Below are 27,404 nucleotides of genomic sequence, written 5' to 3' on the forward strand. Positions count from 1 at the left end.
CCATGGTGGGATTTGAACTCACATCTCATTGGTCCAGGCCTCTGAATTACTAGCCCAGTAACATAACCACTATGCTACCGTTCCCATTAGATGTATTTAAGGGGAAGCTGGATAAACCCATGAGGGAGAAAGGAATCGAATGATATGGTGATAGGGTGAGATGAAGAGGGGAGGAAGGGGTGTGGAGCATAAACACCGGCACGGACCTATTCCTGTGCTGTGCATTCTATATAATAGACTGAGGGCAGAATTCACTCTGGCAGTACTGTGTACATGCTGTTTGCCCACACGACCCCACAAAGGGAGGTGCAAACGTTCGGGAAGGTACAGAGCAATATGAATAATTGAAAGGATGAGGAAAGTTAAACAAGCAGACTCCAAGGGAGGAGATGGTTCAGGAACTATAACAAATATTAAGGTATGAATATTAATTTGACATAACCCCAGATAATGGGAGCAGAGGTTACCGGTGGAAATGGACGAAAAGCACATTTATATGTCAAAAGGCAATCTTTACACAGAGGGCGTTAAATGCCTGAGCCCACCAGCCAGGGTAATTGAGACACTAGGGCTCTACAAAGCATAGCTGGATGGTAGACGGGGTGAGTTAGAAAGCTAGAGGGTTGATCCTCAGTGTTGAGGAGTTAACATGGCCACAGCCTTAAAATCTCAGACAAGAATTTCACTCCCTATTTCACTCATTTAACATTTACAAAGCTGTGCTTATAACACCCTCAGGAAAATAAGATCAATTAAAGAAGAGAGTAGGAGAGAAGCTGAGATAAATCACGAGCTGAGTGATTAAATGATGCCAGCGTTAGGTGTTAAAGGCCGGAAGGTTGTCGGAGGAATGCAAGACAAAGGGACGTGAGGAGTGAGAAACAATGCGATGATTCTTCAACTCAACACAGTGAAGATACCACAACGTGCATTTATATAGTGCCTTTAATGTAGCAAAAACGTCCCAAGGTGCTTCACAGGAGTGTTATCAGACACAATGTGATACCGAGAGGTAGGTTTAAAGCTCCTTTACAGCAATGAGGAAGAGAAAGTGGCCTCGATGGAACTTAGAAGAAACAAGAGTATCAGTGAAATGGATACAACATAGAGAGAGAGAGAGAGAGAGAGAGCAAGAGAGACAGGCAGAGAAAGCCCAAGAATGTCTATCAGATAACGAGCTTTCTCCTATATCCTGTCCAGGAGTGAGGGAGGTGAACTCTATCGTACCTCGAGTACCACATCGTAGGAAGAATATATTGGCCTTGGAGGGAGTGCAGCGTAGATTTCCGAGAATGATAGCTGGACTCCAAGGGTTAAATTACGAGCTGGAATTGTACTCCCCAGAATTTGGAAGGTGAAGGTTTTCAAAAAAAATTAAGATATCAAAATATTAAGGGGAACTGATTGGGTGGATAGAGAGAATTTATTTCCTCTGGTGGGGGGAGTCCAGAACAAGGGGGCAGAACCTTAAAATGAGAGCCAAGCCGTTCAGGGGTGATGTCAGGGAGCATTTCTTCACACAAAGGGCAGTGGGAATCTGGAACTCTCTCCCCCAAAAAGCTGTTGAGACTGGGGGTGCGGGGGGAGCAATTAAAAATTGCAAAACTGAGATTGATGATAGATTTTTATTAGGCAAGGGTATTAAGGGTCACAGAACCAAGGCAGGTAGATGGAGTTAATAAGATAGAGATCGGCCCTGATCGGATTGAATGGCGGAACAGGCTCGAGGGGCTGAATGACCTCCTGATCCTATGTTCTCTGCATCATGGTTCGAATTGACAATAATTGCAGGGGGACTGGATAAAGCACTGTGAAAGTATTTCCTTGTGCCCTCCCGTCAATCATTTACTGCTATCATTCTGTGTAATGGATGTTGAATCACCTATTGTGTTATGTCATCAACACCGCTGCTAATGCCGGCGGCTCCTAGTCCTGGCCTCCTTGGCAACACAGCTGTAACAATGGTGAGCTTCCAATTTATTTTTTAATTCAAAAGCATAGATGGCACATATTCCATCAGATAACATTGTGAGCTGGGGTCTTGCCGCCGATTGTATCATTGAAATGCATTGATTGAAATGTAGCCTCCTAACTCCCACACCGTATCTATTACTTTGCGATTTCACTTCTGCCTTTGAACCTTTTAGTTTGCGAGTGATGTTATTACCCGGGAGTTATATGACCAGCTGCACCGAAAAAATAACATATCCTTTTTTTTTCAACTATCCAGTTTTGAATTTATTTTTAAGTCGTGAATATTTTGTCACAATCATACATCTTAATCAGATGTATTTAATTAGAAACTGTAAATCTAAACTCTTCCAAAGCAAGCCATTAACAACAGCTTGCATTTATATAGCACCTTGAAGGTAGGAAAATGTCCCAAGGCGCTTCACATGGGTATAATCGGAGAAAGATTGAGATTGGGTGGAGAATGGGATGCCGGGCTCAGTGGTATATGTACTCCAGTAATTCTCAGCTTGAATTGTGATGTCTCAGCCCTGTGGGGGCATATTCTTATTCCAGCGTGGATAATTTGTTCCTTTAATTAGAAATCTATTTGTTACTTGGATTTGCTTCTTCTTCCCACCCCCCTGGCGTTAATTACAGCTGCTTTCTGCCGCCTTCTGTTTTGCTTCAGTCCTGAAGTATTAAGCTGATACTTGGGTTCCCATTAGTATTACTGTATGCAGATGACGCTTGCATTTGCGCACACTCGGAGTCCGAGCTCCAAACCATTGTTGACACCTACACTGAAGCGTACGAGAGTCTGGCTCTTATGTTAAACATCGTAAGACAAAGTTCCGCTACCAACCTACCCTTGCCACACAGCACTGCCCCCCGATTATCAAGATCCATGACAAGACCCTGGACAACGTGGACCACTTCCCATACCTCGGGAGCCTACTATCAGCAAGGGCAGACATCAATGACGAAGTCCAACACCGCCTTCAGTGTGCCAGCGCAACCTTCGGCCGCCTGAGGAAAAGAGTGTTCGAAGACCAGGATCTCAAACCTGACACCAAGCTCATGGTCTACAGAGCAGTAGTGATACTTGTCCTCTTATATGCCTCAGAGACATGGACTATGTACAGCAGGCACCTCAAAGCACTGGAGAAGCACCACCAACGCTGCCTCTGCAAAATCCTGCAAATCCCCTGGGAGGATAGGCGCACCAATGTCAGTGTCCTCGCACAGGCCAACATCCCCAGCACTGACCACGCTTGATCAGCTCTAATGGACGGGCCACATTGTCTGCATGCCCGATACTAGACTCCCGAAACAAGCGCTTTACACTGAGCTACGTCACGGCAGGCGAGCCCTAGGAAGGCAGAGAAAATGTTTCAAGGATACTCTCAAAGCCTCCCCACCGACAGTGCGGAATCCCTGGCCCAAGACCGCTCAAAGTGGAGGAGAAGTATCCGGGAAGGCAGCGAACACATCGAGTCTCTTCGCCGGGAGCACGCAGAAGCCAAGCGCAAACAGCAGAAGGAGCGTACGGCTAACCAAGCCCCCCACCCACCCCGTCCCCCCAACCCACCGTCTGCCCCACCTGTGACCAAGACTGTAGGTCCCGCATTGGTCTCATCGGTCACCTTAGAACTCATCTTAGTGTGGAGGCAAGTCATCCTCGACTCCGGGGGACTGCCTAAGAAGAAGACGCCTGTTGGTTCATTAGGTGTGTTTGAATGATTTAAACACAAATCTGCTCTATTCGGGGTGTTCCCATTTGAAGCAGGGATGGAGCGGGGAAGGTAGAAGCTGATGCTCAAACTTCCGACACCTCGACACGGGATTCTGAGATCAAGCTGCCCTTTCAAAAACAATCTTCCTTATTCCCTCAGGCCATTGTTGGAGCGGTTAGTGACTAGGTAAACTCTTCCTTAACTTTTTGGGTTCGAATAGGTTCATTTCCCTCTGGTCTTAAATAGACTATTGCTAATTCCTTTGATGGTTCATTTGGTAAGTTCACCGTCCAGTGTGGATGGGACCATGTGGACTCACAATACTCCTGGCTTCGATTCCCCAGTTATCTGAGGGCTGCTCAATTGGCCTCGGCAGCTCTAAAGTAAGGAACAGGTTCCCATTCCTGATTGATATCCCGTTATTACTGCTGGAGCACGTTTATGTATGTGGATGTTGGCTGTCGATAGCATCCTACAAAAACACAAGAAATAGGAGCAGGAGTGGGCCAATTGGCCCCTCGAGCCTGCTCCACCATTCAATAAGATCATAGCTGATCTGATCATGGACTCAGCTCCACTTCCCTGCCCACTCCCCATAACCCTTTACTCCCTTATCACTCAAAAATCTGTCTATCTCCGCCTTAAATATATTCAATGACCCAGCCTCCACAGCTCTCTGGGGCAGAGAAGTCCAGAGATTTACAACCCTCTGAGAGAAGAAAATCCTCCTCATCTCAGTTTTAAATGGGCAGCCCCTTATTATAAGACTATGTCCCCTAGTTTTAGTTTCCCCTATGAGTGGAAACATCCTCTCTGCATCCACTTTGTCAAGCCCCCTCATTATCTTAATGTTATGTTTCGATATGATCACCTCTCATTCTTCTGAACTCCAGTGTGTACAAGCCCAACCTACTCAACCTTTCCTCATAAGTCAACCCCCTCATCCCGCTCTGCTACAATGCCCTGCAGGGTTGAACAGCCTGAAGACATTCACGCTCGAGACTCGTTCTGTCGGAGGTGCCGTTTTCAGATGAGACGTTAAACCGAGGCCCATGCCTGCTCTCTCAGGTGGACGTAAAAGATCATTTGGCTCCATTTTCAAGAAGAGCAGGGGGAGTTATCCCCGGTGTCCTGACCAATATCACTAAGACAGAGTATCTGCTCATTATCTCATTGCTGTTTCTGGGAGCTTGCTGTGCACAAAATTGGCTGACACGTTTCCCACATTACAACAGTTAACCCAATTCAAAAGTATTGCATTGACTAAAGCACTTTGGGGTGTCCTGAAGTCATGAAAGACGCTATATAAATGCAAGTTCCTTCCACCCTTCCTGCTTTCCAACCTTCTTCTCAAGTTGGACAGGTGGCCCCTACCCTTTAGACTATACACCAGGATGGCTCTGAACCTTCACGAGGGATGGGAAGGTAGAAAGAAGAATGTAAAAGTGCAAAGGGTGTCACTGTTACTCCAGGGTCCCCACGTGGCCTGAGTTTTGGAACAGCCTGTCCTGAAAGTCCGTATCAAAGTGCATCAGTTTGGACTCTAGAGTGTGTCAGTGTTCACTCTGAGCCTCTGTAATGGTTATTATTTCAATGCTTTATTTGGAAATGAACAAGTAGATTCAATCCCGGCGGATACCCATTCTACTGTGACACCTTTGTACCGTGGCCTGGTACATCTGCAATCCTCCCCCAACTGCATGTCACTGCACCCCCCCGCTGCTCCGTCACCGCCAAACTGCTTCCAATTCCTTTGTGTTTGTGCTGAGTTGGTCACTCGATAAGCTATGTCCTCTGGAACCCTCTCCCTGAATCCTCCTGCAAAACCTTTCTTCCCATTGACTAGACTTTTGTTTCAGCCCCTCCCCAGCTTCTCTTTCTCACCTTTGACCTCCCTACTTTAGCATCGACCTTTCCTTCCCCCCAACCAGTAACGTACTCTGAGATGTTGTGTGCTGTCTGACTCATACAGCACACTCATACAGCACAGAAACGTAACTGGACCAACCACATAAATACTGTGGCAACAAGAGCAGGTCAGAGGCTGGGTATTCTGCGGCGAGTGTCTCACCTCCTGACTCCCCAAAGCCGTTCCACCATCTACAAGGCACAAGTCAGGAGTGTGATGGAATACTCTCCACTTGCCTGGATGAGTGCAGCTCCAACAACACTCAAGAAGCTCGACACCATCCAGGACAAATAACCCGCTTGATTGGCACCCCATCCACCACCTTCAACACTCACTTCCTCCACCACCGACGCACCGTGGCTGCAGTGTGTACCATCTATGAGATGCACTGCAGCAACTCGCCAAGGCATCTTCAGCAGCACCTCCCAAACCCGTGACCTCGACCACCTAGAAGGACAAGGGCAGCAGGCGCATGGGAACACCACCACCTCCACTTACCCCTCCAAGTCACACACCATCCTGACTTGGAAATATATCGGCCGTTCCTTCATCGTCGCTGGGTCAAAATCCTGGAACTCCCTCCCTAACAGCACTGTGGGAGCACCTTCACCACACAGACTGCAGCGGTTCAAGAAGCCTCACCACCACCTTCTCAAGGGGCAACTAGGGATGGGCAATAAATGCCGGCCTTGCCAGCGACGCCCACATCCCGTGAAAGAATAAAAAACAGGGAGAGCATTCGGCCCATCGTGCCTGTGCTGGCTCTTTGGTAAAGCTATCTGATTAGTCCCACTCCCCTGCTCTTTCCTCTTAGCTTGCAAATTTCTCCTTAATATATAGTTAATTCCCTTTTGAAAGTCACTATTGAATCTGCTTCCACCGTCCTTTCAGGCAGCGCATTCCAGCTCACAACAACTCGCTGTGTAAAAACATTCTCCTCATCGCCCCCCTTTTCTTTTCACAATGACCTTAAATCTGTATCCTTTGGTTACCGACCCTCCTGCCACTGCAAAAAGTTTCTCCCGATCTATTCTATCAAAACTACTCATCATTTTGAACACCGCAATTAAATCCCCCCTTAACCTTCTCTGCTCGAAGGAGAACAACCCCAGCTCCTGCAGTCCATCTACATAACTGAAGTCCCTCAGCCCTGGAAGCATCCTGGTACATTTCTTCCACTGCCTTTCTAAGGCCTTGCCATCCTTCCTAAAGCGTGGTGTCCAGAATTGGACACAATATTCCAGCTGGGGCCAAGCCAGTGAGTTGTAAAGCTTTAGCAATAAGAATGTAAATCATTGTACTGTTTAAGAACATGCCTTTTCTGGTGTTATTCCTATTTTACCAGATGGCAAACAAAAACTCCCAACTTATGAAGTGAGTTTACTCACCACACGGACTGCAGCAGTTCAAGAAGGCAGCTCACCACCACCTTTTCAGGGCAACTGCATGCAGTTCTGGTCACCACATTACAGGAAGGATGTGATTGCACTGGAGAGCGTACAGAGGAGATTTACAAGGAAGTTGCCTGGACTGGAGAATTTTAGCTATGAAGAAAGATTGGTTAGGCTGGGTTTGTTTTCTTTGGAACAGAGGAGGTTGAGGGGAGACCTTATTGAGGTGTATAAAATGATGAGGGGTCTGGATAGAGTGGGTAGGAAGGAGCTGTTTCCCTTAGCAGAGGGGTCAGCAACCAGGGGGCATAGAGTTAAAGTAATTGGCGGAAGGTTTAGAGGGGATTTGAGGGGAAATTTCTTCACCCAGAGGGTGGTGGGGGTCAAGAATTCACTGCCTGAAAGGGTGGTAGAGGCAGAAACCCTCACCACATTTAAAAAGTACCTGGATGTACAGCTGAAGTGCCGTAACCTGCAGGGCTACGGACCTAGAGCTGGATCGTGGGATTAGGCTGGGTAGCTCTTTGTCAGCCGGCATGGACACGATGGGCCGAAATGGCCTCCTTCCATGCTGTAAATTTCTATGATTCTATGATTCTATGAACTAGGGATGGGCAATAAATGCCGGCCTTGCCAGCGATGCCACATCTCGAGTATTATTACTTTTTTTAAAAGTGAAGAAGCATAAATCATAAAAAGATGATTAGATAGACCTGCTTTTCTGCAGCACCTTTCACAGCCTCAGGAAGTCTCAAAGTGCTTCACAGCCAATGGAGTATTTCTGAAGTGTAGATGGTAATGTAGGAAAGGTGGCAGCCAATCTGTGCACAGCAAAGATAAATATTGGCCAGGACACTGGGGAGTACGTCCTGCTCCCTTCCCCTGATTAGTGGAAAAGCACTTCAGACTTAGGGGGAAGGTAGTTAGGGTTAGGGTTAGGGTTAGGGTTAGGATTCGGGTTTGGGTTAGGGTTCGGGTTAGGGTTAGGGTTAGAGTTAGAGTTAGGGTTAGGGTTAGGGTTAGGGTTAGAGGTAGAGTTAGAGTTAGGGTTAGGGTTAGGGTTAGAGGTAGAGTTAGAGTTAGGGTTAGGGTTAGAGGTAGAGTTAGAGTTAGGGTTAGGGTTAGGATTAGAGGTAGAATTAGAGTTAGGGTTAGAGGTAGAATTAGGGTTAGGGTTCAGGTTTGGGTTCGGGTTAGAGTTAGAGTTAGCGTTAGGGTTAGGGTTAGGGTTAGAGGTAGAGTTAGAGTTAGAGTTAGAGTTAGGGTTAGGGTTTGGGTTAGGGTTAGGGTTCGAGGTAGAGTTAGGGTTAGGGTTCGGGTTTTGGTTAGGGTTCGGGTTCGGGTTAGGGTTAGGGTTAGGGTTAGGGTTAGAGGTAGAGTTAGAGTTAGGGTTAGGGTTAGGGTTAGGGTTAGAGGTAGAGTTAGAGTTAGGGTTAGGGTTAGAGGTAGAGTTAGAGTTAGGGTTAGGATTAGAGATAGAGTTAGAGTTAGGGTTAGGGTTAGGGTTAGGGTTAGGGTTCAGGTTTGGGTTCGGGTTAGAGTTAGAGTTAGAGTTAGGGTTAGGGTTAGGGTTAGAGGTAGAGTTAGAGTTAGGGTTAGGGTTCGGGTTAGGGTTCGAGGTAGAGTTAGGGTTCGGGTTCGGGTTTTGGTTAGGGTTCGGGTTCGGGTTCGAGTTCGAGTTAGAGTTAGGGTTAAGGTTTGAGGTAGAGTTAGTTTCGGGTTCGGGTGGTGGTTGATCCCTGGGACCACCTGCTGGATAGTGCGTGCATGCATACCCATTGCTGATGCTACTAGCCTTGGCCATGATGCTCTGCACAGCCAGCTGACCACCTCGGCTTGCTCTGGGAGAATAGCTCCTTGTGTAAGGCTCTGTAGAGGTTCTGGTATCCAGGATCTGTAGCCCAGAAAGAATCTTTGCCTTCAGGAGAGGAGATGGTCGGGTGGCGGGTCAGTGGGGTTGGTGTCGGGGGTTCAAGTGGGATGGCAGTCTCGGCCGGGGGTGGGGTCAATGGTGAAACATTATCTTGAGAAAAGGTCAGAGAAAAACTGCAGGAATTTTTCAGCAGCAATTTATACAAGACTTGTGTGCGAGTCTTCCTTTCGGAGCAAGAGCTCATCCCGTTTGGCACATAGCCATGTGGGTAGGACTACGGGGTTCTGTACGTTTGAATTGTCATGTTTGTTATTGACGATGTTTCTGGTACAATCAACAAGGACGTATATTTATATATAACCTTTAATGCAGTAAAATGTCCCAAGACCCTTCACAGGAGCATTATCAGCAAAAAATTTACACCGAGTCACGTAATGAGATGTCAGGTGATCAAAAGCTTGATCAAAGAGGGAGGTTTAAAGGGCAACTTGGAGCAGAGGGAGGTAGAGAGGCGGAGAGGTTCAGGGAGGGAATTGCATAACTTAGGGACTTGGCAGTTGGAGGCATGGCGGCTGTAATGTATGTACCTGTGAGTATGCTCACAAGGTCGTGAGAGGTGGGCGCCAGAGGTACTGGAGTGCATCATCACCCCCGGCAACCAAATTTTAATTTGATCCATTAACGTCCGACGTTTAATTGGTTTATTTTGCCGGTTTTAGTGCCCCACTTTAATCAGGGGGCACTTGATTTACTGTTCAACTTTAAAATAGTTGCAGAGCTGTTGTGGGAGTGGCCTAGCCCCTTGAGAGCTGCGAGCCCGGTGGAAGGAGGTACAACTGCTGCTGCCTGCAACCTGAGTCTCCAGGAGAGGAGGAAGAGGCCTACTGTTTCAACACCTTGAGAGGGAGGAGGAGAGCAAGAACTGCATCACTGCTGCCACAGAGTTGGAGAGAGAGGAGAAAAAAAAAGCTGTAGAGCTGTTGAATTGGCAGTGGCTTAGCCAATCATGTAATGTTCACAAGACTAAATAAAACCCCAGCCAGTTGGGTTCGGGGGATTGTGAGCCTGGTGGATGAACTGGTAATGTGTAGTGTGATTGTTAAACCTTTGCTAATAAACCAACTCGTTCTTAATAGCAATGTGTTGCTATGAATTCTTAAGCAAAGAACCTTTAAAGTAAAGTTGGAGTCCATTATTAAGGAAGCAGTAGCGGAACATTTGAAAAAGGATGATTCAATCAAACAGAGTCAGCATGATTTTATGAAAGGGAATCATGTTTGACAAATTTGCTGGAATTCTTTGAGGATGTAACGAGCAGGGTGGATAAGGGGGAACCAGTGGATGTGGTGTATTTGGATTTCCAGAAGGCATTTGATTAGGTGTCACATAAGAGGTTTACATAAGATAAAAGCTCACGGGGTTGGGGGTAATATATTAGCATGGATAGAAGATTGGCTAACTAACAGAAAACAGAGAGTTGGGATAAATGGGTCATTTTCCGGCTGGCAAACAGTGACTAGTGGGGTGCCGCAGGGATCAGTGCTGGGTCCTCAAATATTTACAATCTATACTAATAACTTGGATGAAGGGACCGAGTATAATGTAGCCAAGTTTGCTGATGATACAAAGATGGGTGGGAAAGTAAATTGTGAGGAGGACACAAAAAATCTGCAAAGGGATATAAACAGGCTAAGTGAGCGGGCAAAAATTTGGCAGATGGAGTATATTGTGGGAAAATGTGAGGTTTGGCAGAAATAATAGAAAAGCAAATTATAATTTAAATGGAGAAAAATTGCAAAGTACTGCAGTACAGAAAGACCTCGGGTCCTTGTGCATGAAACACAAAAAGTTAGTTTGCAGATGCAGCAAGTAATCAGGAAGACAAATAGAATGTTAGCCTTTATTGCAAAGAGGATAGCGTATAAAAGCAGAGAAGTCCTGCTACAACTGTACAGGGTATTAGTGAGGCCACACCTGGAGTACTGCGTACGGTTTTGGTCTCCGTATTTAAAGAAGGATATACTTGCATTGGAGGCTGTTCAGAGAAGGTTCACTAGGTTGGTTCCGGAGATGAGGGGGTTGACTTTTGAAAAAAGGTTGAGTAGGTTGGGCCTCTTCTCATTGGTGTTCAGAAGAATGAGAGGTGATCTTATCGAAACTTATAAGATAATGAGGGGACTCGACAAGGTGGATGCAGAGAGAATATTTCCACTCATAGGGGAAACTAAAACTAGGGGACATAGTCTCAGAATAAGGAGCTGCCCATTTAAAACTGAGATGAGGAGAAATTTCTTCTCTCAGAGGGTTGTATATCTATGGAATTCTCTGTCCCAGGGAGCAGTGGAGGCTGGGTCGTTGAATATATTTAAGGCGGGGATAGACAGATTTCTGAGCGATAAGGGTGTCAAGGGTTATGGGGAGTGGGCAGGGAAGTGGAGTTGAGGCCAGGATCAGATCAGCCATGATCTTATTGAATGGCGAGCAGGCTCGAGGGGCCAAATGGCCGACTCCTGCTCCTATTTCTTATGTTCTTATGTTCTCATAAATACATTATAGCCGCCAATGATGGTGCAAACAAATCAGGGATGTGCAAGTGGCCAGAATTGGAGAAGCACAGAGATCTCGGTGGGGAGGGTCGGGTGGGGGGTCGGGGGGCGTCGGTTGTATGGCTGGAGGAGGTTCCAGAAAAAAGACGGGCGAACCATTGAGGGATTTGAAAACAGGGGTAAAGTGTTAAAATCAAGGCATTGCTGGACCATGAAACACGGTAGGTCTGTGAACAACAGAACAATCGGTAAGAGACCTAGGATATGGGCAGCAGAGATTTGCAGCAATCTCGGAGAAGGCTGGGGGAATGATGGACCACTGCATAAGCAGTTCAATACCAATTCAGTCGGTGCGTATACTCACTCTTCACAATACTTTGCAGAAGGGAATGTGAAGAGACGGTAGTCAGTACTGTATATCTCAACATCAGTGCAAAGGTTTCATTTACAAAGTGGCCAGTTACTTGAACCAATTACAATCAGGCTTTAAATCTGAATTGCAAAATGTACTTGCTTATGTAAATCTGATCTGATTATAATTCGTGAGGATTGAGTACAATTTCAAGCCAGATCATACTTGATTATTGATAATCTGAGATCAATATTAGAGAGGATTGAATGTAAGTGTGCAATGCCTGTTATAGAATCATAGAATGATACCGCACAGAAGGAGGCCATTCGGCCCATCGTGCTTGTGCCGACTCTTTGAACGCGCTGTCCCATTAGTCCCACACCCCCTGCTCTTTCCCCACAGCCCTGCAAATGATCTTCCCCTCAAGTATTTATCCAATTCCCTTTTGAAAGTTACTATTGAATCTGCTCCCTCCGCCCTTTCAGGCCGCGCGTTCCAGATCACAACAACTCGCTGCGTAAAATAATGTGTCCTCATGTCGTTTTAAATCTGTGTCCTCTGGTTACCGACCCTTCTGCCACTGGAAACAGTTTCGCCTTCTTCACTCTATAAAAAACAGTCATGATTTTCAACACTTCTATTAAATGTCCTTTCAACCTTCTGTGCTCTGAGGCGAACAACCCCAGCCTCTCCAGTCTGTCCACTTAACTGAAGTCCTTCATCCCTGGTACCTTGGTACATCGTTAACTTTAGTGAAATATCTGGGGGCCGTTACAGTCGGTAATCACCTATCGCTCAGACGGAGGTGCCAACATTTGAGAAATGGCCCTCCTTTATTTTTGCGGTGGTGCACGCTCCGCCCGGCCCGTGATCCTGCCCCGTTGGGCAAGCGCTGACCCCGTGCCAACCAGCGGCGACCCCTTTTCCGACCCGCAGGGGAAATTGCCCCGCGGGAACTGATGGGCCGCTGTTCGGTGCCCCCGGCAGCTTTCCCCGGCTAGTGACTGGGGGGCACGTCCGCCCTTAAAGGGAAGGGTGCTCTGCTGTGGCCGCCATTTTATTGGAACAGTCTGAAGTCGGCCCGACAATGGCGGCCACGGGTACCCAAGAGGGTGTGCCAGGCCGCCAGCCCAGCCAAAACCCTCCCTGGTGGCCCAGTGAGCCCAACTAAACTTTATGCAGAGCTCGCAGCGACCCTCCCCTTTAACTGACCGGGAGGAAGGCTGACGTCATAAGCGTCGCCATGCTGACCGCCCGCCTTCCGCCCTGCTACCGCCAGCCTTCCGCCCTGCTGCCCCAAACTCCACCCCTCAGCTGCCCCAAACTCCACCCCTCAGCTGCCCCAAACTCCACCCCTCAGCCGCCCCAAACTCCACCCCTCAGCTGCCCCAAACTCCGCCCCTCAGCCGCCCCAACTCCACCCCTCAGCTGCCCTAGACTCCTCCTCTCAGCTGCCCCAAACTCCGCCCCTCAGCCACCCCAAACTCCGCCCCTCAGCTGCCCCAGACTCTGCCCCTCAACCGCCCCAAATTCCGCCCCTCAGCCACCCCAGACTCCGCCCCTCAGCCACCCCAAACTCCGCCCTGTCAGAAATCTTTTTTTAACATCTCCAATTTCGCTCCACTCTGCGCCCCATGGGTTGCGGTGGAGAATACATGTTTAATTTGGGCGGTGCACCCCGCTTGAGGCGGAGGGCAACTTCGGCCCCGCTGATCTTTTGAGTTAGAAGAGACCTCAGTGAGTTGGGGCAGCTCTTGATTTAAAACGAAATGCCTTATTATTTTGTTTAAAATATTGTATAATGCAAGTTGGAGACATTTACATAGTCTGAGCTGCCAGTGCATGTTACTAACCTAGCCACAGTCTCAGCGAACACACTGTAAGGTGTGTACATAATGATATTCCATTTCTAGTGTCAATTGGCAGCTCTCCTTCGAGACATCAGCCTTTATTTTGTTGGACTGGCCGGTCCCAGAAAGCACATCAGCTCCCATTCTCCACACTCTCACACATCTTATTAGAGGTAATGATCTCAGGCAAGGAATAATTTTCAATGAGGATTCCATAATCTCAGAATCGCATCCTCGGAGGTACAATCAGTTCCAATTTATCTCATCACAGCCCCGCTGACAAAGACAGGTTGCAGTCACTGCACTGCGTGATCTTGAGGCACCGGGGAAATCTCTAATTGCAAAAACAATGAAAGGGCAAAGAAATGCATTGGGTGGTATTTAAAGAGAGAGCTTCCTTACCGACACTGGAGATCCGCTGGGTCACCAGATCCCCCAGCAAAGCCTCGATCACAGGATTGGAGCGGGAATACAACTCATAGCGGTTTATCCCGATGTGAAATTTTAACCAGTTGGGGTATGAGTCTATGGGGGTGTCACCGGTCGGGATAAGGTCGTCCTCAGCATCGTTGGCCCTGAAACAGAACATAACCGTGGGTCAAAGCTGTTGATCGAGATGTAACCGTTCAGGGGATGGAGGAACAGCTTGGAAAAATGGGGACGAGGAGTACGCTGGGTTCTGATCTCTCCGATTGACACCCCCCCCACCTACATCCAACACTTTGGATGCTTGTTTGTGACCATAGACACAACAATAGAGAGAGGGGAGAGAGAGGGGGAGGGAGGGGGAGAGAGGGGGAGAGAGAGATAGGGGAGAGAGAGGGGGGGAGGAGAGAGGGAGGAGAGAGAGAGGGAGGAGAGAGAGGGGGGTGAGAGGGGGAGGAGGGAGGAAGAGAGAGGGGGAGAGAGGGGGAGGAGGGAGGAAGAGAGAGGAGGTAGAGAGAGGGGAGAGAGGGAAGAGAGAGGGAGGGGGCGAGAGAGAGGGGGAGGGAGGGGGAGAGAGAGGGGGAGGGAGGGGGAGAGAGAGGGGGAGGGAGAGAGGGGGAGAGAGAGGTGAAGAAAGAGAGGGGAGAGAGGGAGAGAGGGGGAGAGAGGGGGCGAGAGAGAGGGGAGAGAGGGGGAGGGAGAGAGGGTGAAAGGGGAGGAGAGGGTGGGGGAGAGAGAGGAGGACAGAGAGAGGGGGAGAGAGAGGGGGAGAGAGGAGGAGAGAGAGAGGAGGAAAGAGAGAGGGGGGAGAGAGCAGGGAGAGAGAGAGGGGTTAGAGGGAGAGGGGGAAGGGAGAGTGGGGGAGAGAGAGGAGGAGAGAGAGGGGTGAGAGAGAGCGGGGTGAGAGGGAGAGAGGAAAGGGAGAGTGGGGGAGAGTGGGAGAGAGAGAGGAGGAGAGAGAGGGGGGGAGAGAGAGAGGGGTGAGAGGGAGAGGGGAAAGGGAGAGTGGGGGAGAGAGAGGAGGAGAGAGGGGGGGAGAGAGAGGGGTGAGAGGGAGAGGGGAAAGGGAGAGTGGGGAGAGTGGGAGTGAGAGGGGGAGAGAGAGAGGGAGATAGATGGGGAGAGAGAGAGGAGAGAGAGGAGGGTGAGAGAGGTGGAGAGAGGTGGAGAAAGGTGGAGAGAGGAGGGAGAGAGAGGGGAGAGAGAGGGGTGAGAGAGAGAGGGGAAAGGGAGAGTGGGAGAGAGGGGGAGAGAGAGAGGGAGAGAGAGGAGGGAGAAAGAGAGTGGGAGAGATGAGGGAGGGGGGAGGGAGAGAGAGGGGGAGAGAGAGAGGAGGGAGAGAGAAGGGGGAGTGAGAGGGGGAGAGAGAGGGGAGAGAGAGAGGGGGAGAGGGAGGGGGAGAGAGGGGAGAGGGAGGGGAAGAGAGGGAGGGGCGAGTGAGAGGGGGAGAGAGAGGGGAGAGAGAGAGGGGGGGAGTGAGAGAGGGAGAGAGGGGAGAGGGAGGGGGAGAGAGGGAGGGGGAGTGAGAGGGGGAGAGAGAGGGGAGAGAGGGAGGGGGAGAGGGAGGGGGAGAGAGGGGAGGAGGGGAGAGAGGGAGGGCGAGTGAGAGGGGGAGAGAGAGGGGAGAGAGAGAGGGGGGGAGTGAGAGAGGGAGAGAGGGGAGAGGGAGGGGGAGAGAGGGAGGGGGAGTGAGAGGGGGAGAGAGAGGGGAGAGAGAGAGGGGGGGAGTGAGAGGGGGAGAGAGGGGAGAGGGGAGGGGGGGAGGGGAGAGGGAGGGGGAGACAGGGTGCGGGGAGAGAAGGAGGAGGAGAGAGAGGGGTGGAGAGAGCAGGGGAGAGAGAGAGGTGGGGAGAGAGGGAAAGCGAGAGGGGGAGAGAGGGAAAGAGAGAGGGGGAGAGAGAAAGGGGGAAGACAGAGAAAGGGGAAAAGAGAGGGGAGAAAGAGAGAAAGAGAGGGAGCGAGAGAGGGACAAAGAGAGAGAAAGGGGAAAAGAGGGAGAGAGCGAGAAAGAAAGAGAAAGGGGGAGAGGCAGAGAGAAAGTGTGATAAAGAGAGAGAGAGAGAGATGGAGAGAGAGTGATAGAGAGAGAGACACTGATAGAGAGAGATAGGGAGACAGAGAGTGATAGAGAGTGAGTGATAGAAAGAGATAGTGATGAGAGAGAGAGTGATAGAGAGAGAGAAATAGAGTGAGAGAGTGATAGAGATAGATAGAGCGAGAGATAGAGATAGCATGAGAGAGAGTGATAGAGGGAGAGAGAGAATGAGAGGGAGATATAGTGATAGAGAGAGAGGGAGAGTGATAGAGAGAGAGAAATACAGAGTGATAGAGAGAGAGTGAGAGTGATAGAAAGAGAGAGAAAGTGATAGAGAGAGGGAGTTATAGATAGAAAGAGAGAGCGAGAGAGATAGAGGGGGAGAGAGTGAAAGTGATCGAGAGAGTGATAGAGAGAGAGAGATAGAGGGAGAGTGATAGAGGGAGAAAGAGAGAGAGTGATAGAGATAGAGAGTGAGAGAGAGAGTGATAGAGAGAGAGAGGTAGAAAGAGAATGATAGAGGGAGAGAGATAGAGAGGGTGACAGAGAGAGAGGGAGAGTGATAGAGAGATAGAGAGAATGATAGAGAGAGAATGATAGGGAGAGAGTGATAGCGAGAGAGAAAGAGATTGATAGAGAGTGATAGATACAGAGAGTGATAGAGAGAGAGTGATCGAGAGAGAGAGTAATATAGTGAGTGATAGAGAGAAAGTGAGAGATAGAGAGAGAGAGAGAGTGAGGGAGTGATAGAGAGAGTGATAGTGATAGAGAGAGAGTGATAAAGAAAGAGCGTGAGAGAGAGAGACACTGACAGAAAGAGATAAAGAGACAGGGAGTGATAGAGAGTGAGTGATAGAAAGAGATAGTGATGAGAGAGAGAGAATGATAGAGAGAGTGATAGAGAAAGCAATAGAGAGTGATAGAGAGTGATAGAGATAGCTAGAGTGAATGATAGAGAGAGCGTGTGATAGAGGGAGTGATAGAGAGAGAGAGAGAAATAGAGAGAGAGAGTGATAGTGATAGATAGAGAGAGAGATAGAGAGTGATGAAGAGAGCATGAGAAAGGGTGATAGAGGGAGAGAGAGAATGAGAGAGAGAGAGAGAGAGTGATATATATATATAGATAGATAGAGAGGGAGGGAGAATGATAGAAAGGGAGCGAAAGTGATAGAGAGAGGGAGTTATAGATAGAAAGAGAGAGAGATAGAGGGAGAGAGAGTGAGTGATAGAGAGATTGAGTGATAGAGAGAGAGAGTGATAGAGAGAGAGAGAGTGATAGAGAGAGAGAGATTGATAGAGAGAGTAATATAGTGAGTGATAGAGAGAAAGTGAGAGATAGAGAGAGAGAGAGAGTGAGGGAGTGATAGTGTGATAGTGATAGAGAGAGTGATAGAAAACGAGCATGAAAGAGCGAGTGATAGAGAGACACTAATAGAGAGATAGAGAGACAGTGATAGAGAGTGAGTGATAGAAAGAGATAGTGATGAGAGAGAGAGAGAGTGATAGAGAGTTATAGAGAGAGATAGAGAGAGTGATAGAGAAAGCGATAGAGAGTGATAGAGATAGCTACAGAAAATGATAGAGAGAGAGTGTGATAGAGGGAGTGATAGAGAGAGAGGGAGAGTGATAGAGGGAGAGAGAGCGAGAGAGAGTGATAGAGATAGCTACAGAGAATGATAGAGAGAGTGTGATAGAGGGAGTGATAGAGAGAGAGAGGGAGAGTGATAGAGGGAGAGAGAGGGAGAGAGAGTGATAGAAAGAGAGAGTGATAGAGAGAGCATGAGAAAGAGTGATAGAGGGAGAGCGAGAATGAGAGGGAGAGAGAGAGAGAGTGATATATATATATATATAGATAGAATGATAGAGAGAGAAGGAGAGTGATAGAGATCGAGAAATACAGAGAGTGATAGAGAGAGAGTGAGTGATAGAAAGAGAGAGAAAGTGATAGAGAGAGGGAGTTATAGTTAGATAGAGAGAGAGAGATAGAGGGAGAGAGAGAGAGAGCGAGTGATAGAGAGAGAGTGATAGAGACAGAGTGACAGAGAGAGAGGGATAGTGATAGAAGAGATAGAGATAGAGATAGTGATAGAGAGATAGAGAAAGAGAATGATAGAGAGAGAGAGAGAGAGAGTGATAGATAGAGAGTGATAAATAGAGAGAGAGAGAGTGATAGAGAGAATGATAGAGAGAGTGATAGAGAGAGAGTAATATATAGAGAGAGAGAGAAAGTGAGAGATAGAAAGAGAGAGAGAGAGTGAGGGAGTGCTATAGAGAGTGATAGAGAGTGAGTGATAGAGAGAGTGATAGAGAGAGAAGAGTGATGGAGAGAGAGTTATAAAGGTAAACTATGTGACAAAGATAAACTGTCCCTCCTCATCCTTCTCGGCCTGTCTGCAGCCTTTGACACGGGTGACCACTCCATCCTCCTCCGCCTCTCCACAATCGTCCAGCTGGGTGGGACTGCACTCGCCTGGTTCCATTCTTATCTATCTAATTGTAGCCAGAGAATCACCTGCAATGGCTTCTCTTCCCATTCCCACATCGTTACCTCTGGTGTCCCCAAAGGATTTATCCTTGGCCCCTCCTATTCCCCATCTATATGCTGCCCCTTGGCGACATCATCCGGAAACACAGCGTCAGTTTCCACATGTACGCTGGTGACACCCAGCTCTACCTCACCACCATTTCTCCCGACCCCTCCACGGTCTCTAAATTGTCAGATTGCTTGTCCGACATCCAGTTCTGGATGAGCAGAAATGTTCTCCAATTGAATATTGGGAAGACCAAAGCCATTGTTTTCAGTCCCTGCCACAAACACCGTTCCCCAGCCAGCCACTGACTCCATCCCTCTCCCCAACTTCTGGTCTGAGGCTGAACCAGACTGTTCACAACCTTGGTATCATATTTGACCCTGAAATGAGCTTTTGACCATATATCTGCGGCATAACTAAGACCGCCTATTTCCACCTCTGTAACATCGCCCGTCTCCACCCCTGCCTCAGCTCATCTGCTGCTGAAGCCCTCATCCATACCTTTGTTACTTCGGACTTGACTATTCCAACACACTCCTGGCTGGCCTCTCACATTCTACCCTACGTAAACTAGAGGTCATCCAAAATTCAGCAGCCCGTGTCCTAACTCACACCAAGTCCCGTTCACCCCTCACCCCCTGTGCTCGCTGACCTACATTGGCTCCCGGTTAAGCAACGCCTCAATTTCAAAATTCTCATCCTTGTTTTCAAATCCCTCCATCACCTCGCCCCTCCCTATCTCTGTAATCTCCTCCAGTCCCACAACCCCCCCGAGATGTCTGTGCTCCTCCAATTCTGCCTTCTCGAACATCCCTGATTTTAATCGCTCAACCATCGGCGGCTGTGCCTTCAGCTGCCTGGGCCCCAAGCTCTGGAATTCCCTCCCTAAACCTCTCCGCCTCGCTACCTCTCGTTGCTCTTTTAAGACACGCCTTAAAACCTACCTCTCACCTGCCCTAATTTGTTCTTACGTGGCTCGGTGTCAAATGTATCTGTTTTGTCTTATAACAGTCCTGTGAAGCACCTTGGGATGTTTCACTATGTTAAAGGTGCTATATAAATACAAGTTGTTGTAGTAGTAGAAATGATAGAGAGAGCAGGCAGAGAGTGATAGATGGGGCAGGCGGAGGGAGAATGAACAGTGAGCCTCAGATACTGAGAGAGAGCAGGCAGTGAGGGGGTGAGCGGGGAGCAGTTAGGGGGCAGGGTGGAGTGGGAGGGGGGAGCAGTGAGACATGGAGGAGGGGTAGGGGGAAGGGGAAGGGCAAAAGGGGAAGAGGGAGGGTGAAGGGGAGAGGATGGGGAATGGGGAGAGAGGGGGAGGGGAAGAGGAGGGGGAAAGGGTCTGGGGAGAGGGAGGGGGAAAGATGAAGGGTGAGGGGGAGCGGGGAGCAGTGAGACAGTGAGATGGGAGGGGAGGGGGAGAGAGATGGGGGAGGAGGAGAGGGGAAAGGGGAAGGGGAGGAAGGGGAGGGTGAGGAGGGAGAGGGGGCAGTGAGGGGGGTGGATGGGGCAGAGCAGTGAGGGGGAGGGGTGGGGTGGGGAGGGGAGGGAAGCGAGAGCAGTGAGAGGGGAGGAGAACAGTGAGGGGGGAGGGGTTGGGGAGAGAGAGGGGTGTGGAGGAGGGGGAGGGAGGGGTGGGATGAAGGGGTGAGGAGGGGGGAGCGAGGGGGAGGGAGGGGCAGCGGGAGGTGGGAGTGTGAGAGGGGGACACAGGGGTGGAGGGGGGAGGGGAGGGAGGGTTGGAGGGGGTGAGGAGGATGGAGGAGGGGGAGGGGGAGGAGGAGGGGAAGGGGAAGCAGAGGGGGAGGGTTGACATGGGGGAGGGAAGGGATGGGGAAGCTGGAGGGGTGGAGGAGGGGGGGAGGGAAAGTGGGGCAGGAGCGGGAGTGGCAGGAGGATGGGGAGGGAGGGTTGAGGGGGTGAGGAGGGGGCAGGGAGGGTAAAAAGGGAAGGGGAGGGTGGAGAGGGAGCAGTGAGACAGTGAGGGAAAGGGGGTTGGTGGACGGGCATGGAAAGAGAGGGAGGAGGGAGAGGGGGAGGGGGACACTGAGGGGGTGAGTGGGAGGGGTGGAAGGGGGTGAAGGAGGGGGTGAGGAAGAAGGGGACAGTGAGGGCGGGAAGGTGTAGGTGGGTGGCTGGAGAGGTGGAGAGGGGCGGAGGGTGTCAGGGAGGAGCAGTGAGAGGGAGGGGGAGGAATGGGGGAGCAGTGAGGTGGGGGATGGGGGATGGAGGTGTGAGAGGGAGATGGAGATGGGGAGGGAGGGGTAGGACGGGGTGAGGGCAGAAGTGGAGAAGGAGGGGGTGAGGGGGTAGAAGGGGTGATGGGGAGGGACAGTGAGGGGGAGGGGAGGGGGAGGGGAGGGGAGGGGGAGGGGAGGGGGCAGTGAGGGGGAGGGGACAGTGAGGGGGGAGGGGAGGGGGAGGGGACAGTGAGGGGGAGGGGACAGTGAGGGGGGAGGGAAGGGGTAGGGGAGGGGAGGGGGAGGGGACAGTGAGGGGAGGGGAGGGGACAGTGAGGGGGACGGGAGGGGGAAATGAGGGGGAGGGCAGGGGAGGGGGCAGTGAGGGGGAGGGGAGGGGAAGGGGCAGTGAGGGGGAGGGGAGGGGGCAGTGAGGGAGCAGCGAGGGGGAGGGGAGGGGTGGGGCAGTGAGGGGGAGGTGAGGGGGCAGTGAGGGGGCAGTGAGGGGGAGGGGAGGGGGCAGTGAGGGGGAGGGGAGGGGAGGAGGCAGTGAGGGGGCAGTGAGGGGGAGGGGAGGGGGCAGTGAGGAGGAGGGGAGGGGGCAGTTATGGGGGACAGTGGGGGCCCAGCACAGACAGGGGGACACGGGGTGTGGGCTCACTTACTGTCCCGCACTCACGGAGCCGGCGATCAGGAGACGCGAGTTTGCGGTGAATGGGGCGGGGCGGCGGCGCAAGTCGGGCGGAATGGTGCGCCAGTTACTGGCGGACACAAGTCCCCGGGAGGGAGAGGTGTGCGGAGTGAGCCCGCGGGCACAGGTGCGGCCCCGCAACTGCAGCCTACAATTGTCGCCTCCTCAGGGCGGCGGGCTGATTACACAGCCCTCCCTCTGTCACTGCTTCACTCTCTCTCTCCCTCTCTGTCTCTCTCTCTCTCTCTCCTTGTCTCTCTCTGTCTCTCTCTCGGTCACTGCCTCACTCTCTCTCTCCCTCTCTGTCTCTCTCTCTCACTCCCTCTGTCACTGCCTCACTCTCTCTCTGTCTCTCCTCTCTCTCTCCTTGTCTCTCTGACTCTCTCCCTCTGTCACTGCCTCACTCTGTCTCTCTCTCTCTCTGTCTCTGTCTCTCTCTCCTTGTCTCTCTCTGTCTCTCTTTCCCTGCCTCTCCCTCTTTCTTGCTGTCTCTGTCAGTCTCTATATCTCTCTGTGTACATGTCTCTCTCTCTCTCTCTCTTTCTCTCTCTCTCTGTTCCCCTTTCTCTCTCTGTCTCTCTGCCTGCCTGTCAGATTCTCTCTCTGTCTCTGTCTGTCTATCTCTGTCTCACTGCCTATCTCTCTTTCTGTCTCTGTCTCTTTCTCTCTCTCTGTCTCTTTCTTTGCTTTCTCCGTCTGTTTCCATAACTTCCGACATCTGTTTCTGTCTATCTCTCTGTGTCTGTCTCTCTCTGCCTGTCTGCGAGTGTGTGTCTTTCTGTGTGTCTCTATTTGTCCCTGTCTCCCTCTTTCTATCTCCCTCTGTGTGTGTGTCTCTTTGCCTGCCTGTCTCTTTCTCTGTGCCTCTCTCCCTGCCCCTCTCTCGCTCTGTCTGATTCTCTGCCTCTCCTCGCTCTCTCTGTCTTTGTCTTTCTCACTCCGTCTCTTTTTCAGTTTGTGTCTATTGTCATGCCTCTCCCTCTGTCCCTCTCTATATATAATTGTCTCTCTCTTTCACTCCCTCTCTCTCTCTCCACATATATATATATAAATAAATCAGTCTCTCTCTCTCATTGCTTCTCTATCTCTCGCCCTCTCTCAATATATATATATGTCTGTCTCCCTCTGTCTCTACCCCTCTCTACCTCCCTCCTTCTCTCTCCCTCTCTCTCTCTCTCTATATATATATATATATATATGTCTGTCTCTCTCTCTCCCCACCTATCTCTCTCTCTCTATCTCTCTTTATATGTATGTCTCTCTCTGTCCCTCCCCCTCCCTCCCTTTCTCTCTCTCTCTGTATATATATATATATATATATATATATGTATATCTTTCTCACCCACTCTCTTATATATATATTTATTTATGTATGTCTCTCTGTCTCTCCCCTCTTTATCTCTCTTCCGCTCTCTCTCTCTCTCTCTCTCTAAATATATATATATATATGTCTGTCTCTGTCTCATTTCCCCTTTATCTGTATTCCTCTATGTATATCTGTCTTTCACTCCCTCGCTATCTCTTTCCACTCTATATATGTCTCTCTGTCTGTCTGTCTCTCATATATATATATATATATCAGTCTCTCTGTCTCACACTCTCTCTCTTATATTTACATATATATATATATATATCCCTTCTCTATCTCTCTCCCTTTCTCTCTCTATATATATAGAGAGAGGGAGTGAGACAGAGAGAAGCAGATATATATAGAGAGAAGAAGAGACAAAGATATATATATATATATATATATATATAGAGAGAGAGAGAGAGAGAGAGAGAAAGAGAAAAAGAGAGAGTATAGAGAGAGAGGGAGACGTAGAGGGGGAGTGAGACAGAAACAGATATATATGTCTTTTCTCCTCTCAATATATCTGTCTCTCTCAGTCTCTCCCCCTCTATATACATCTGTCTGTCCCTCTGTCTCCCCCCCCTCTCTCTCGATATATATATATCTGTCTCTCTATCTCTCCGCCTCTCTATATATATTTGTCTCTCTCTGTCTTTTCCCCCTCTCTATATATCTGTCCGTCTCTGTCTCTCCCCCTCTCTATATGACTCGCTCTGTCTCCCCCTCTCTATATATATCTCTCTCTGTCTCCCCCCTCTCTCTATATACCTGTCTCAGTCTCTTCCCCCTCTCTATATATCTGTCTGTCCCTCTGTCTCTCCCCCCTCTCTCTATATATATATATATCTGTCTCTCTCTCTGTTTCCCCCTCTATATAATCTGTCTCTCTATCGCTCCGCCTCTCTATATATATATTTGTCTCTCTCTGTCTCTTCCCCCCTCTCTATATGTCTGTCTCTCTCTATCTCTCCCCCTCTCTATATGTCCCGCTCTGTCTCCCCCTCTCTATATCTCTCTCTCTTCCCCTCTCTCAAAATATCTGTCTCTCTCTGTCTCTCCTCCCTTTCTTTATATATCTGTCACTCCTTGTTTCTGCCCCTCTCTCTCTCTGTATATATACATCAGTCTATCTCTCTCTCTCTCTCTCTCTGTCTCTCCCCCTCTCTTAATATATCTGTCTGTCTCTCTGTCTCTCCCCCTCTCTATATATCTGTCTCTCTGTCTCTCCCCCTCTCTATATATCTGTCTCTTCCCTCTCTCTATATATCTGTCTCTCTCTCTGTCTCTCTCAATATATCTGTCTGTCTCTCTGTCTCTCCCCCTCTCTATATATATCTGTCTCTCTCAGTCTCTCCCCCTCTCTATATATCTGTCTCTCTCAATATATCTGTCTGTCTCTCTGTCTCTCCCCCTCTCTATATATCTGTCTCTCTCTGTCTCTCCCCCTCTCTATATATCTGTCTCTTCCCTCTCTCTATATATCTGTCTCGCTCTCTGTCTCTCTCAATATATCTGTCTGTCTCTCTGTCTCTCCCCCTCTCTATATATATCTGTCTCTCTCAGTCTCTCCCCCTCTCTATATATCTGTCTCTCTCTCAGTCTCTCTCAATATATCTGTCTGTCTCTCTGTCTCTCCCTCTCTCTATATATATCTGTCTCTCTCTGTCTTTCCCCCTCTCTATATATCTGTCCCTTCCCTCGCTCTATAAATCTGTCTCTCTCTGTTTCTCCCCCCCCCCCATCCTTCCTCTCCCTCTCTCTATATATTTCTGTCTCTCTCAATATATCTGTCTGTTTCCCTGTCTCTCCCTCTATATATATATATATATCTCTCGCTGTCTCTCCCCCTCTCTATATATCTGTCTCTCTCTGTCTCCTCCTCTCTCTATATATCTGTCTCTCTCTGTCTCCTCCTCTCTCTATATCTGTCTCTCTCTGTCTCCCCCCTCTATATATATATCTGTCTCTCTCTGTCTCCTCCTCTAGCTCTATATCTGTCTCTCTCTGTCTCCCCCCTCTATATATATACATGTCTCTCTCTGTCTCCTCCTCTCTCGATATCTGCCTCTCGCTGTCTCTCCCCTTTATATATCTGTCTCTCCCTATTTAACTGTCTCTCCCCCTCTATATATATCTGTCTGTCTTTCCTCTCTATATATATATCTGTCTCTCTATGTCTCTCCCCCTTTATATGTCTCTCTCTCTCTGTGTCTCCTCCTCTCTCTGTATATCTGTCTCTCTCTGTCTCTCCCCCTCGCTGTCTCCCTGTCTCTCCCCTCTCTATATATATATATATATCTCTCTGTCTGTCTGTCTGTCTCTCTCTGTCTCCTCCCTCTCTATATATATCTGTCTCTCCCCCTCTCTATATATCCGTCTCTCTCTGTCTCCCCATCTCTATATATCTGTCTCTCTGTCACCCACCCCCCCGCCCCTCTCTGTAGTAATGTTACTGTTGACTCTGGGTACCGGATGAGCAGTGGCGGGGGCTGTTTTGGGGAAACGGCGGACTTGCGATGCACATGGGCCGGGGGGATCAGGGTGCATTGCTCACTCTCGGCAGCACCCAGTGCCAAGAAAAGTCGGCGCAGGATATGTGTACAGGCAGGCTAGGGCGGGCAAAAACACAACTGAATGGAGCAGGGACATGCAGCCAGTTCTGTGCTCGACCTCAGCCCAACATAAAGCACCGCATTCTGACTCAGAGCAGGAACTGGCAGTCAGAGGGACAGCGTTAGCCGGGGATTGCATTAAAGGGCAGAGGCGGCAGCGACAGCGCATTTAGATAGCGCCTGGAACAGTCCCGGGGGAGGGAATCAGGCTTAAAAACCACTGGCTGCAGGTAGGAATCGGACCACAAAGTGACTTACCAGTTCTGGGGGTCGGCGGCTTTCGGGTGAAACTTGATGTCGGAGTTGATGTTGAAGAGGGTGTCAGCCTGTGTCAGGGCTGGGATCGGGCTGTGGTACAGCGGATGCTGTAAGAGGGCGGCCAGCTTGTGCTTCTGGCCGGGGACAGGGTGCCCGGGGGGTGCAAGGTTCCCGGGTGCAGGGTGCCCGGGGGGTGCAGGGTGCCCGGGGGGTGCAGGCTGCCCAGCTCGCCCTTCAGCCTCGGGCTCTGCCATCAGTTGCTTGTCCGAGGGGCCCGAGCCGCTGCGGTTGGAGCCGGGAGCCGGCTCGCTGCTGAAATCCTGCAGGATCCGCAAGGTGTGTTTGTTGGGCCATGCGGCGGCTGCTGCCCCTGCCCCTGCCCCCGGCGGGGCGGCTCCAGCGCCGGACAGCACCTTGCCCCAGCCCTGTAGCCCAGGCTCCTGGTCTGCTGCTGCCCCGGGGTGATCCCGGTGCTGACAGGGGCAGCCCGCAGCCCCCTGTTCCCCGCCGCCGGCCGACCGCCTCTCCAGCCGGGGCAGCAGGTCGATCATGATGTGCATGGTGCAGGCGATGAGGAAGACCATGACGATCAGCACCCGGAATCTGCGGAGCAGCATCATGCCGCGCTCGCTGGTGGCAACCCCTGCAATTCACTCACACAGCGGGGCTGCAGCACACAGCACACAACACACAGTGTCCCGGGCAGAAACCCTGCTCAGATCCAGCAGCAAGTGGCAAATCAGCGGCGGTGCGGGCCGGCCCGGCTCCTTCGGCAGCGATCCGTACTCAGTCCCTCTCCATCGCACGACCCTCCGCTTCCCACTGGCGGAAAATGCATCTATTTGGCGCAGTGTGTGTCTCTGTGTGTGTGTGTGTGTGAGGGTCTTCTCTTCCTCTTGTCCTTAAACTCTCACTGACTCAGAAAGCCAGACACAACAAAGCGTCCAAATCAAAATATTTCAAAAAAGAACACACAGTAAATATTCGGTGGCGGCTGCCCTGCAACGCTCCAGTGTCCATATATATATACACAACACACACACACTCAGTCTTCTCCTCTCCTCCTCTCAGTAGGAGGGGTGCTGAGGCTCCTCGCTGACCAGCTTGCAGCCCTGCTCCACAGGGCGAGTGAGCGCCCCTCTCCTCTCTCCTCTCCTGTCCTGTCCTTCCCCGGGCTGTGCCTCTGTGTGTGTGTGTGTGTGTGTTTGCCGGGCCAGGCAGCGAGAGATGGGGCTCAGTGCTGTCTTCTTGCGAGCTCCCGCTGAATGAAGCCTCTGCAGTAACGTCTGTCTCTGCGCGGCCGGCAGCCGTGAGCATGGAGCTACCCAGATGTGCCAAAAATGTTTTATTGCGGCCGGCCCGGAGCGGCGGGGGCGCGGAACCGAGCAGCCAAACGTCAGGCTGGGCGGAGGGCTGGGCTGTCAGGCGGTGCCACCCTCCATCACCCCCCCCCCCCCCCCAGCCCACTAGCATTCTCCACCCCTTCCAATCACAGCCGAAGGGCGGCTTTTACTCCCACGCCCCCTCCCCCAAAAAACAGAATTGCAAAAAAAAACCACGATATATATATATATATGTATATAAAGAGATAGAGATACAGACAGAGAGACAGAGAGATAGCGAGATAGACACATGGAGATAGGTATATAGATAGAGAGATGGAGATAAAAAGCGATAGACAGAGAGACGCAGAGACAGAGAGAGGCAGAG

The 27,404-nt window shown here is 50.2% G+C and overlaps 1 protein-coding gene across 1 annotated transcript in view; it reads right to left on the reverse strand.

Moving 5' to 3' along the window:
* The window catches only part of fam20cb (FAM20C golgi associated secretory pathway kinase b), a 132,117-nt gene extending 105,052 nt beyond the window's left edge, over positions 1–27,065 (reverse strand). The window contains exons 1-2 of the mRNA XM_070900758.1: positions 25,695–27,065; positions 14,010–14,182 (exon numbers count right to left, since the gene is read on the reverse strand). Of these exons, the coding sequence (XP_070756859.1) occupies positions 14,010–14,182; positions 25,695–26,314 (793 nt within the window). The 5' untranslated portion in view covers positions 26,315–27,065. The remainder of the gene's footprint in view (positions 1–14,009; positions 14,183–25,694) is intronic.
* Between the last annotated feature and the right edge of the window lie 339 nt (positions 27,066–27,404).

The sequence above is a fragment of the Pristiophorus japonicus genome, chromosome 15 (assembly GCF_044704955.1).
Source record: "Pristiophorus japonicus isolate sPriJap1 chromosome 15, sPriJap1.hap1, whole genome shotgun sequence".
NCBI lineage: Eukaryota > Metazoa > Chordata > Chondrichthyes > Pristiophoridae > Pristiophorus > Pristiophorus japonicus.